Source organism: Nipponia nippon, unplaced genomic scaffold (genome assembly GCF_047370975.1).
Source record: "Nipponia nippon isolate SJK-2023a ecotype South Korea unplaced genomic scaffold, ASM4737097v1 scaffold_10, whole genome shotgun sequence".
NCBI lineage: Eukaryota > Metazoa > Chordata > Aves > Pelecaniformes > Threskiornithidae > Nipponia > Nipponia nippon.
In genome coordinates this window covers 31933725-31946612 of record NW_028262291.1, presented here as the reverse complement: position 1 = coordinate 31946612, position 12888 = coordinate 31933725, and the positions used below count along the sequence as shown (strand labels likewise).

Here is a 12888-nt window from a genome sequence, read left to right as displayed (position 1 = left end):
AACAGTCATTGGAAGGATTTTTAGATGCTTTGGGAGCTGTACTTCACTGATCAAAAGCAGACTCCCTTTGCTGCTTCTCCATGCAGGGGAGCAGCGCCGTGGTATCCAGAGTGGCATGAGACCCTGCAGTCTGTCACTGCTAACTGTGGTGTGGCTGGCTCCCTGCGTGGGGATGCCCAGCCCATTTCACTAGCCCTTATGTCCTTCTCAACATCTGTTTCAGGAGGGGAACGTGCTTGCGGAGTCTTGTTCCGCTGAGCACAGTGGTCAGCAGTGCTGTGTGTAATACCAGCATTTCCCCCTCCTCACCAGTAAGGATACTGGAGGAGATGGTGGAGTTCTGATCTCAACTCCAGCCTTCCTGGCTTTTCTCTGATGCAGGTGGATGTTGTATCAGTTCCTCTTTGGAAAGTTATTTCACTAGTCGTATGGGTTTACTTCTGAAGGAAGAGCAGAGGTGAAGCGTGCAGTGCTCTGACTGAGCTACACCAGTTGAAAGCAGACTGCATTGCCCAGGTTGGACCTGGCGATCCTCTGGTTGATGTATTCCCCTTGGTAAACAGGATGACTTCTACGATACACTGTATGTTTTCCTCTAGTATACACACCTTGCTTGGCATGCCCAAGTCCTAGTTCAATGAAGTAATAGTTAACCAGGAGAGGAACATGAAGCTACAAGTTTTGTTCTTTCCAGTGCAATTCTAGAGAGACTTCTGTAATCGATGTGAAATATTAACTTTAATATTAATGGGGACTAATTGAATTCAGATTGACTGATTATTTTTTTTCCCTTGTCTCTTCCCTCCTGTCACCTTAATAACATGATCTATTAAATCTTGTAGCAAACCAGGTAGGGGTTTTTGCTATTAGGTAATTATCAGTTCAGCAAGGCGTGTGGTTATGTGATTTCTCAGGCACGTAAAAGTCACGTAGTATAGATTTGTTTCGCTAATTAGAAAAAAATTAACTAGGTATTAATGACACGAAATTATATTTTACTCTGTGGTTGTGTGTTAAAGCTTCAAATATCTCATGATTTGACATTAGCACTACATGTCAATGATAAGCTGCCCTTGAAATATATTAATTACATAGCATAAAGGTAACTTCCACTTATTGTCACCCAAAATTGTATTTCAGCGGAGCGGTGCTGATGGATATTTGCATGGGGATTCATGTAGTAGATTCTGTTTTCCAGGATTAAATTTATGCATATTGTAACAAACTGTCTCATTTTATCTCAGATGTGCAAGAACGGTTTTGCACTACCAATTTCACTTAAGTTGACAACTTATTTATTAAAATGCAGGGTTAGAGTCCAAATATGACCCTGTATTGGGGTTGTTAAACACTGGTGATGTTTTCAAGAAATAGCTTGTTTCGCAGAATTTCTTCTAATATTGTATTTCTTTCTTTCTCTATTATCTATAAAACCCGGAGTCTATAAGGACCCCGTGGTGGGGTAATTTCTGTGAAGCGCATGGGTGTTTGTGCCTGTAAGAGTTTTCTTACAGCAATCTTGTTTACAATAGTCTTTTCTTACAGTAGTCAAAGTATTTTGGAACATTAATGGGAAGCTCTTAATTTACTGCTTAGCTGTTTTCACTGAATTTACATATACATAGAGATTAACTGTTGACAGTGTTCATGCACGAAAATGTAAATGTTGCTGTATTTGAAATTTTATTATTAACTCCAGTATCAGAAACTCTAAAGAGGCAAGCTGTGGAAAAAAAATAGTTTTCTTGCTTTTGGGGGCATTTTTGAAATTGGTTATTCCAGTTTAAAGGAGTTCACTGATCCTTTTGTAATGTATGGGAGCCATATCTCTTTGCAGCTTCTGGGTTTTGGGAGAGTTTGAGGAGCCTGATCAGATAATGGAAAGATAAAACTCTTACCATGATTCACTGCATTTTGTCAACGGCTGCCTATCTGGTCCAGTGTGATTTATGTTTCTCAGGAAAAAGCAGAACTGTTCTATAATAAAGAATAAAATTTTAAATAAGGAAAAATCAGCAAGGGGCAAGTGCACTCTCTCTTTTTAGCTTCTTTTTGGGGGTACTTTTTTAAAGCCTTCCTAGGCCATCTTATCCATAAACAAGAAGTTGAGGGCTGCTGGTTTGCTCCTTGTGTGTGGCAGGGCAAGAGAATGGTTAACGCAAATGGTTTTCAATTTTTATCAGTTTTGCTGCTGAGGAGTCTGGATTACTGCAAGCGTGGCTATTGTCAGGAAAACAGCTGTGGGAAAACAGCACCTTTTGAACCTGAGAGCTGGAATTCAGAGACCATTTATTTTTTGAAGATACGCGTTTGGATGTAGATTGCTGGTGTGTGGATGCAGACTGGTATGAGTTAGCTGCTAGTAATGTAGTAAACTGCCCGTAGGAGTAAGGAGCTGATGGTACTCTTCAGGTAGTAATTGGTGAGGTTCTTAACTGAAGGCTGTGCATGAGTACTTTTTAATTTTTTTTAAAACCTAAACAAAATGTTTGGTTTTGCCCTTCTCAGCCCTGTGTAGCTGAAATGTCTGTATAAGAGTGAGCTGGATTCTGTTCTGGCTGATGCATTGCCAACATGTGCTTAGAGAAAGGTTCAGAGGACAGACTCTGTTTTCAACCTGTGTAGTGACACAGGGTTGACTTTCTGCTTGCATCTTGAGTAGACTGGGCCAGCAGTGAGGAAAAATTGTGTAGAAAGAATAGATTTCAATAGGATCCCTTGAAAAAGTAGTCCTGCGATTCTTTCATGCCACGCTACAGAGTTTTTTTTGATTTGGTTTTTTTTAACAAAGAGCAATGCAAGTCAGATGTGGACTTTCACATACCATTATATTAATTCAAGGGTTGCAAATACAACATGTTAACATAGTATTAGGGTAAAAAAACCCTATACTTTGAACGTGAGCAGTCTCATTTGCGTTCACAGCAGGTAGCCTTCATCACGGGAGCCCTGGCTCTGGGCTCTCTGCCCTTCTCCCTGGTGGTCTGTCCCCCAGGCAGAGACAAAGCAGTGCTGCCTTGGGGCTATGCTGGTGTTGCCCCTCGGTTAGATGTATTGCTGCTGCGTGGATGACGGTTTGCCTGCATTTGTGGGGTGTGAAATCAGTGCCATAATCCTCAGGCTAGTGAGAATGCCCCATTTGTGAATTGGTTTGAAGCCAGGGCTCAGCATGGCAGGCGTGCAGGGAAGCAGTCCTGCATCACTGGGTGCTGAGCTCCACTCAACTCCCCCATGTTAAAAAGCATGGGTGTAATAGGATCCATGGAGACCCAGCATTGCTGTGCTTTCACTTTGAAGAGCCAAGAGCATGCCCGTGTCATATCACTGTCTTATTTTCTCTGTAGTCTTGTTTTCCTCTAGAATAAAAATACCATCTAAGAAAGGATTTTGTGTTTTTACAAAAAGCAGTCTAAAAGAAAGAGAAGAAACTTGGGTGATGGCCAGAGCCCTGACAAATCCTCAAGAGCCCTGGGGGACCCCTAGTCCAGGGGCTCCGCTAAGGCTCATCCCAGCACCAGCAGTACCCGTTCTGCGTGGAGGGGATACCCACACTTGTCTCTGCTCCGGGGTGCACCTCAGTCCTACCTTGTCACCTTGTCTCCAGCCTTGTCCCCTGCAACATCCATCCTGCTGTCAGTCCTGCAAAGGTGGCCCTGCTGCTCCTGACTGAAACCCAGCAGGAGATGCTGGGCACTAGTGGGAAGCACTTTTGCAAATTTCTGTCTTCCAACAACAGGTTCATTTGTATTGATTACCTTTTGTAGATCTTCAGAGGCAGTTGGTGGCTCCCTCGATGTCACCATGAACAGCGCGACAGCCACTACTGCATATTGTGCAGGATATTTTTGTCTTGTTGCACCAGAGTAGATGAAAAGCTTCAAGATGTGCTATGGGGGAAAATCCTACAGTATCAGAAAAATTCAAGTGAGCTGACAGTGTAACAAGAACAACAGAATTTGTAAATGTGGATGTTCAAAGTGAATAATGCAACGAGTGAAGTGCAGCTAAGTAATGCTGTAGAGGGCTTTTTGACTAGAAATTGGAAATTTCTTCTTTAAAGGAGTATTGCTCAATTAAAAGTTAATTGCAATTGTTTTCTTTTAAAGTATGCATATATAATCTCAGATATAATGTAAGCGGTAAACATGGTCTTTATACACCGCAGGAGAAGCTGAAACGCGAGCGGCTTGACATACGCTTTCAACTCTGCTCTGTAATTGCCTTCAGAAAGTTACATAAAATCTCTACCTCGTTCCTGCTCTGTTCAATGGCGTGATGATACCTAGAGCCTGATTCTTCAGTGCCTTGAAATCGTGACTAAGAAGTGCTGTGAGAACGCACGTTAGTGTAAATCATTTGAAGTGCTATAACTTTAAAATGCTTTCCCCTTCACCATTTGTGCTATTTTTTTTTTATCTAATACTTTTGCTTAGAAAATTTATTCCGTTTCCTTTTTACCTCATGACTTGGCACAACAGCGCAGTGTTTGGGCTTCTAGGAAGACATGGGAGTTTAATAGGAGTTGAAATAAATTTATGTCCTTTAAATATAAAATAGCATCTAAATTGGTCTGAACATGCCTTTGAAAGGCGATATATGCGTATATTGTTTAATTTGAGCTAGAACTGTATTACTGACTTTCCAAATTGCTATGTGCGGGTACAGATGCATTTGTGCCCAGTTGTGTGTGTGCATGCATGCTTTATAAAAGAAAGAAATGAAGGAATCTGGATTGATGTAGATTATTTAACCTTGGTGTCTATTATGTCTTGCTTGAAGGGATCTCTCTTGCTTAAAAGGATTTCTCAGCTGCTTCTGGCTCCAGTGGAGGATGCCATGTTACAGCAATAGCCTTTTCACTGCTGAGACAGGACAGAGCTGGGATATGGTCTGAGGATGTCCAATTCTGGAACTTGTCCTTGGGAGCTGATAACTGACAGTTAGAATGGCTTGGGGCTGTATTTTGACATATAATTGTATGCTTTATATGTATATTATATGCTGGGGCAGTTTGTTGCCTGTGGGAATGTGAAAGGTGGATAGAGAAAAGAATAGGAAAGTATCTTCTTCCTTAAATAAGCGAGGTGGTTTAGCGGTGAACTGTGTTTTAGGAATGAATGTGTAGATTATGCATGTGTGAACTTACTTAGACTTTTTTTGTCTCGATTTTTAATAAAATATGTTGAGATGGGCAATTTAAATACTTTCAATGTTGAAGAAATTGAGCTTGTCAGATAGCTTTAATGCCAGTGTCTGTAAGAGGCGATGTTACCTCTTAGGCTAGGAGAGGTCACCACATGGCTCCACAGCAGCATTTAATTTAAGGTGTGACATGTCAAACATGCTGGTAGCAGAAAAAGTTAAAATATAGCATTTGACTTAGAATTTGAAGTGACCTCCCTGCACTGGGCCCTTTTTTTTTTTTTAAAAAAAAAAAAAAAAACAAAAACAAACAACTAATGTTTTTGCCTCAAGCCTGCCATGACCTGGAGGAGATAAGGCAGCACTTCTGTGCTTCTAGAATATAGTTCGGGTTAAGGAGTATTATAAACAGCAGTTTGCCTGTGTCCTGCTGCCTCTTCCCAGCTGTATCATGAGAAGAGGTGAGGGAAGCTGCTTACTCTGAGCAGGCAGCTGTGCCTCCCCGGTTCCCGCCTGCTGCCCCGGAGTTGGGGAGAGCCGGAGGCAGCTCCAAGTGTCTGCAGGTGACAGCCAGCAGTGTGCCTGACAGTCTGCTGCGCCCGCCGATTCCAGCTGGGTTTCACTCTGTCTCACAGAAAGCATCTTATCCTCCTTGGCTTTTTGTTTTAGGGTAACTCAAAAGCTCCTAGAAAAGTATAAGCTGTTTGTGCTTTATAGCAAGGAAACGAAGTGTGCCAAGTATTAATTGGTCTTTTATTGAACAGGGGCTTATGATAAAAGATCAGAACTGGGGGAAAAACGTGTGTGTGTGTGATGACCCAAACCACAGCTGTATGCCACTTGGCAGTCCTTGCTCCTGGGGCATTGTGCTTTAGACAAAGCAGTTCAAAGTGTCTAACTGTCTGACACCGTGTGATAAAATCCTGCACTGGGTGAAGTCTGGAGCGTGGCTCCCTCTGTACCATCCTCGTCTGTCTGCCCTGGAGGTAGTCTCGTGTCCTCGCCGTGCTCTCCTGCAGCCTGGAGTGGTGCTGACTTTTGCTCCTGTCTTTGCAGTCTGAGCGACGAGAGGCAAACATGGCCCAGGCACCAACTGATCCAAGTAACGTGGAAGCTGCTGACCCAGAGGAGAGTTCTCCAAATATGATAGTCTACAGAAAGGTAAGGATTTGGAGCTGTTCACAAAAATCTCTTCTTACATAGTTGGCTTGTAAAAGGATCCCATGCCCCTTTTGAAGTCAAAGGTATGTTTCGGGCTGCTTGGATGCATAGCTGAAATAGTTCTCAGGAAAGTAGTTCTTGAAAACTATAGCATTCGAGAGCTTGAAAGTCTTAATCTCTTGAGTGGAAGCATTTAAGCTTGTTCGTGTAAAATGTTTGATGACAAACTAATAACTTGAAATGTATAACTTCTTGTGAATAGTTGTGATGTGACTTTAGCTAATTGTTCAAGTTTACTAAGTCTAGCTAAAACAATTGTATGTACCTTCCAAGTTTTATCACACTAAGCATAAAGCAGCAAACATGCAACAATCTTTTAGTGCATTTTTTTCTATTTTCATATTGTGTTTTTTGTTGCATAATTTACAGTTTGATTCTTTGCAGGTAGTTGTTATTACTTCCCGTTGCATTGCTTAAATTAAAAAAGAGAAACTTCTCAAGTGCTAGTGAAAAATGAATGAGACAAAGGTAAAATAACAGCAATGCATGATGTCAAAGAACATTCTTTCACCATGATAAAATGTCTTATTCTGAAGTACTTTGGAGGTAGTATAAAAGATGAAGGAAAGCAATCTACTGACCTATTTGCTAAGGCATTGTTTTACTCTGGGATAGGTGTATCTGTTATCTATGAAACTGAGTCTTTTTGTAATTTAATGAAACTGTGTAAATATATTTTATTTAGCCTGCAAAGTGTTTCTTATGTAGCACGCAAAAGTGCTGTATGGTTCTGACAAAAATAAAATTCCTTGCATGGCTCAAATAAGCTACCGTTCTGTTAACTCAAGAGCTACAATGCTAGCTTAAATCAAGTTTCCTTGTGTAGTACGATCCTGAATAAAATTTATATTTTCACTCATTTTTACACCTTACCAAATAGCTATAAGTAACTAAAATGTGTCGGGTGTACATGGTACTGTTTTCTGCTTGCGTGACTGCAATCTTGATGACTTTCATATGCTGAGAAAATAATTTAGGTTTCATATAGAGCATAAGTTGTTTAAAGTGTTACTTTTTGATAACCGTAATTTTGGTTTAGTTGTTGCATATTTGGTTTGGAATCTGGAATTGTTAACATGGGAAAATTTTCTGGGTAATGTGTAGGCTTGTTTGTTTTGAATGTGTTATGAACACACTTCAGCTGCTAATTTGGAAGTAGCAGTAGTCGGTTAGTCAGATTATCTTTTTAGAACCTGTTTGCTGGGAGGTCCAGCACCCCAGCAGGTTGAAGCAGATATGGGATATGAAAGAAGTTTCTCGTTGTATGATCTGAAATTAGGGCATGAAATCTGTGACTCTGCAGAGAATCAACTTACCTGTTCTTGAAAACATGATGTTTTATTTGAATGTGCCTCACTTCCTATTCATCTCATGGCATTTTTACTTAAAGATTTCTCCATTTCTTTGCCTTTCAGTATTTCATTATTGTCGCTGTAGAATAAAGCTTCCAAGTTCTGCGGTATCAACGGGGAACGTACTCATACCATTTGATTCATCTCTCCTTACTGGTGTTCCTCAGATGTCAGTATTATCAGCCCTTCTAATATAGTCATCTGTCAAAATACATAGTTATCTTTTAGAATAGCATGCCTCATGCATTGTTCAGTAATGCTGTATTCTGTATTGTCAACATTAAGCTAATGCATGTCTGTCGGGTATTTTTTGTTGAGGGTTTTTGTTGCTTTTATGAATAGGGTTAATATTACCTATTCTTCAAAGTTAATTTCCATTGGTGATTGACTTTCTAAATCTAATTTACTGTTGGATATTAGTTAATGTATTACACATCAATTATATGTTCCTTAGTGTTGAGAAATCGTATGCAAAATCTGAGACAAGACTTTTATTCTCTTGATTATCTCTCCTCTCTCCAAATGAGTGTTTAGCTCTTCATCTCTCATTTCCTTTCAAATGGCTTGATTGCCAGTAATGAATGAGAAAAACACTGCAGTGGACTCCCTGAAATACAGAACACAATCTGCCAGCATACCGTACAGTTCAGGGTTGGAGTTGTGTCACAGTAAAAGAAAAGGTTTGCTTCTCATAGCAGGGATCCTGAGATGCAATTGTTGATCCCTGTAAGGAAGAAGAAATAAGTGTGGGCTTCAGTAATGGGACCACAGTAATTCCTGCTGTGTCAACTATTTTGTGGCTTGTCATAACTGTCACGTTTGTGGGTTTTAAGGGAGGAAAGCCCTACAAGTACAACCCCAAATTGTTCATGCTTTCTTTACTGAGACTCACTGAGGTCTATTTGAAGTTCATAAGCCAAGAGGGTGGTTGTGGTAGTCTGGTTTTCTTTATAATCACTAGTGAGAAATGCATGCATCTAAAGGACAAATCAGATTTTAGGTGGTGCTGAGTGTCCTGTTGGAGCAACCTCTGTCTGTGGTGTTTTGTGTTTTTTTTTTTTTTTTGTTGTTCTGTTTGTTTGTTTGTTTGAGAACAGCCTAGAACAGGCTGTTCTCTTTACTTAGGTAGGTAAAACTAAGTGGGATGGATTTTGGCCGTGGAGAACAAAATAAACTAATTTATTTTGACTCCAATTAGTTTGTGATATTCTCTATGGACTGCTGCAAGCAAATGGATTCTAACTGCTTTGATTGCTACAGCAGATGGTCTCAATGAGATAAGTCTTATTTTCTTCTACCTTCAGGGTTAACCTTTTGGGGGCTGATATTTATCAAATTGTGAGGCATGTTATTTTTTTAATCCAAAATGCTCAATGTTGCCCTGCTGTTTTAGAAGACATCTGTGTGTGAATTAGGTAGTGCAGATGCACTCATTAGGGGAAGTAGTGTTTAGGGTGTGATTTGCCTCACCTTACACTTGTTAAAATGAATTGTACCCTAAATTACATGAGCTGTATTGACTAGGTCTCCATTGACTATCATGGGTGCCTCGACACCTAGCTGTCAGGTACTTCTGTCAGACGATAGACTTCTATAATAAAGTAAGCTGCATCCCACTCCTAGGATTTGTGCTTCCTCTCATCTCTCTGTATGTCTCAGCACTTAGCCCTGGGCTGGTTATAAGGCTATGAGTAGTGCCGCAGTAAGGATGTGCTGTCATTTATCTTGTGTGGCATAGTGATATCCAACAAAAAATTTAAGGGCGCTGCAGAAATTGCATTGCCATTTAAGTACTGCTCTGCAAGTGAAATGTAGGAACCATGTTTTTTTAATCGGTCTGGCCGCATCTGGAGAAGATGCTGATGTATTCCTTTGTTGGGATTACTACTGGAAGAGTGGTATGCAGTGCTTAAAAAGACTGTTTGAAATGCGCTACCCTCCTTTTCATGGGAGCAGGTAATGTCAATACACAAGGGCTTCTGTGGAAGTGAGTGACATCCCAGTCCTCACTTCAGTCTGTGAGCGTTGTGTGGGTGCTGCAGCACGGAAGGAAAAAAATGCAATAAAAAGCCAGTGAGAGGAGAAAAACACACTCCAAGCAAACAGTAACAGAAAATATAAATTGATTTTAAATGCCTGTCACATTCCCTTGAAATTCAGCCACCCTTGATTGCCTTTCTGGCTTCCAAGTGCTGGGTACTATGTCCTAGGGGCCCTTTGGCTCATCATTCCGATAATCCAGGTCTGAAAATTCACCTTCTGCAGACTATATTGAAAGACAAATGGTTCACGGACTGGTTCTGGCACCAGACCTATTAGGCAACTTGTTACCAAAATAATTTGGCAAATCAAATCTTCTCCCAGAAAGGATGGTGGAAAATTGTCATGTCACCAAAAGAAAAGAAAAATCAAAATAATTAGAGCTTAACTAAATAAAAACTGAAAATACCAATAAGGAAGAATTGTTTAGGAGTACCTGGGGAATACAGCAAGAAGGATGAAAACACATAAATGAAAATCTAGATTGGATAGCAAGGCATACTTGTTCCTGAGAGAGATCTCTTAGGATGGGGAAGAGTTTGCAAACTGTACTATTAGAGATGTTTAGAACCACTGTGAGCATGCATGCTCTGAGGGATATCAAAGGGTATTGTCTAAGAAATGAACTGGATTATCTGATGGTACATTTCCATCTCTGCTTAATTTTGCCAGACATATATTCTATATCTGCTTGCTAACACTGGCATTTAGTGAGTTAAATTTTGAATTTTTATGGTTACTTTTTGTAAATCTTTTGAACAAGCAGGAGAATCTAATTTCCAAAGGCAATTACTGTTTTAGGTAAATGCAATACAAACTTGCAGCTGCCACAAGATGCTTTCAGAAAAATCTGAGTTGTTTGCTACCTTCAGTGCTTGGCAGCCTTACCCTCTTTTTAAATGCTGGTATAAGATCTGAATTGTAATCATTTAAAAAAAAAAAAAAAAGCAATCTTACAGTAGCAGCTTTTCTCCAGGGAGATTCCAGGGTTCCAGCTGTGGCAAATAGCTGGAGTGTTGCTATCAGACCAGGTCCAACGTGGTGACAGGACGGGAAATAGGAGAACAAGCAGTTGCGAAGACAGATGTATGCATGCAAAAAATGTATGGACCACAAAGCAGAAAGATGGGGGAAGAGGCTGTTGTTAAAATTAGCTGTTCAGATAAAAAAACCCATAATGCTCATATTGGGAGCTAGTCAGAAGACCAAGACTACTGTTTGTTTGCTTTTAAGTTGTCCAAAAAAGAACCTGAAAAACTATCTCAATGGGACACTGTCCAAGCAACCAAAAGCAGACAAAACCCATAGGGGTATAGTCCACGTGATGACTTGCTGCAAAGAAATAAAAAGCTGCAGTGTGTTAAAATGAAATGGATTTCATGCATACAACTTTTATACTTTATTAAATGAAAGCAGTCTCCATCTTTTTTGAGGTTTCCTAACCCTTTCAAGGTTTTATGCTGTTCTAGTGAGAGGCAGTAGAACCTAAAATGCATTTAAACTGTTGAATACTTTTGGCATCCTTTTTATTTGTCTCTTGAGTCATATTTTGGGATTCTGTTGCATGTAAAGGCCTTGAACCTTATTTTTGTACATGAAATCTGAGACTATCACACAATTGCTTCTGTTTTGTAACTGGTTCTTTAACATAAAAGTATAAAATTATGATGATAATGCATGAGTTGATAACACTGCAGACCTGTAGTCTTCAAATTTTACTCAACGATTTTTCTGTACTATTGTTAGAAATTACTTCATGGCATTTTAAGCCATCTTGCTGTTGACATTTCCTGATTTTTTTTTAACTCTGTTTCCAGACTAAAAGCAGTAACCCAGGATTAAACTAGGACTGAATTTGAGAGTATATATATCAGTACTTTGGGAATTGAAACACTCACAATGTTTGATAAGTAACCCCCAAATTAGCATCATTAATATTGGAAAATAAATTTAAAGCCAATCTTGTTACCAAGATGTGTTAACATACAGGTTAGGCAGCAGGGCAACTTTAACTCTGCACTTCTGTATTGCATGTTGAAGAGAAGGTTTCAGTTAATTTATCACTGCAAATACTCACGTGCCTTGGCTGTAAACCAAAGCTGACCAGTTTTTGAAACCTTGCTGATTTCTTTGACTCTGACTGCATATCATGTTGCATAGAGAGGGGGAAATGCCTGTGTGCAAGATGGGCTACTTGTTAAATTGTGGCTTCAGTAAAGGCAGAGCTGGATGGTCTTTATCTAGGAGATTCCTTCATGCCATTTCCTGTAATACCAGGTGTAACGTTCAATAATTCTCCTTTCCATACCTTATATAGCAAAATCTTGGGGAGAGGAATCACAGTAGTGGCATTAAATTTAGTTCTACAGAGAGAGAGAGAGGCTGTACAGCAGGGGACAAAGATGGGAATGGCTGCGTGCAACAGATCTGTCGGGTAGGAGCAGCAGAGAAGAGAGACCCGAGTATGCTGGTGAGTCATAGGACAGTCATGGTCCAGTATTCTGCAATGGCAATGAAAACCACAAATATAATCCCAGAGCGTGCTGGAGAAATATTTCCAGGGCAGTGATAGGTGTCAATAGTATGATGCAAAGGTCCAGTGATATGGCCTTATCTAGGTCATGGTGTAGTCTTCTCTGTTGTCATCTTCTGTCTTCAGAAAACATGACCTGGTTGCACAAGATGGACTAGAAACAAGTGGTTTATTTAGCTGAGCAAAACAAAATGAGGTAGGGGAGATGTAATTACTCTGCAAGAGTGCCCTAAGGGATAAATGCCAGGCAGGGAGAAGACCTTACTAAGCTGAGGATAGTACTGGTGTGCACACAAATTTTTATAAATTTCTGATTAATAAATGCAATCTGGGAATTAGGAGGTGGTGGAGTTCTGGAGCAGCCACTGCATGGAGTAGTGCGGCCAAGGAAGCCAGCTGGTTTTAGGATAGATGTAGGCATGTTTTTGAAGAGGCCTGTGTGACATTGTTTCTTACAGAAGTAGAGAAGGAGACACAATGTGCCAAGAAGTCTTTCTAGCTTTCCGTTTTTACCTTCTTCAGATTACCTTGAATAGGGACTGTCTAAAATACATGCAATAGCATGTTATTCATGCAGTAGCAAACAATTTGTACTGCTGA

General features: G+C 40.2%; 1 protein-coding gene across 7 annotated transcripts in view; it reads left to right on the top strand.

The window, feature by feature from the left end:
- RGS6 (regulator of G protein signaling 6) overlaps positions 1 to 12888 on the top strand; it is a 288240-nt gene that overhangs the window by 11733 nt on the left and 263619 nt on the right. For 6 of the 7 annotated variants that reach the window (XM_087746410.1, XM_087746409.1, XM_087746412.1 and 3 more), the window contains exon 2: positions 6199 to 6303. In XM_087746410.1, coding sequence (XP_087602536.1) covers positions 6220 to 6303 — 84 coding nt within the window. In that variant the 5' untranslated portion in view covers positions 6199 to 6219. Of the gene's footprint in view, positions 1 to 6198; positions 6304 to 7832; positions 7885 to 12888 lie in introns of those variants that run through there. The other variant, XM_087746416.1, reaches the window with a different exon arrangement.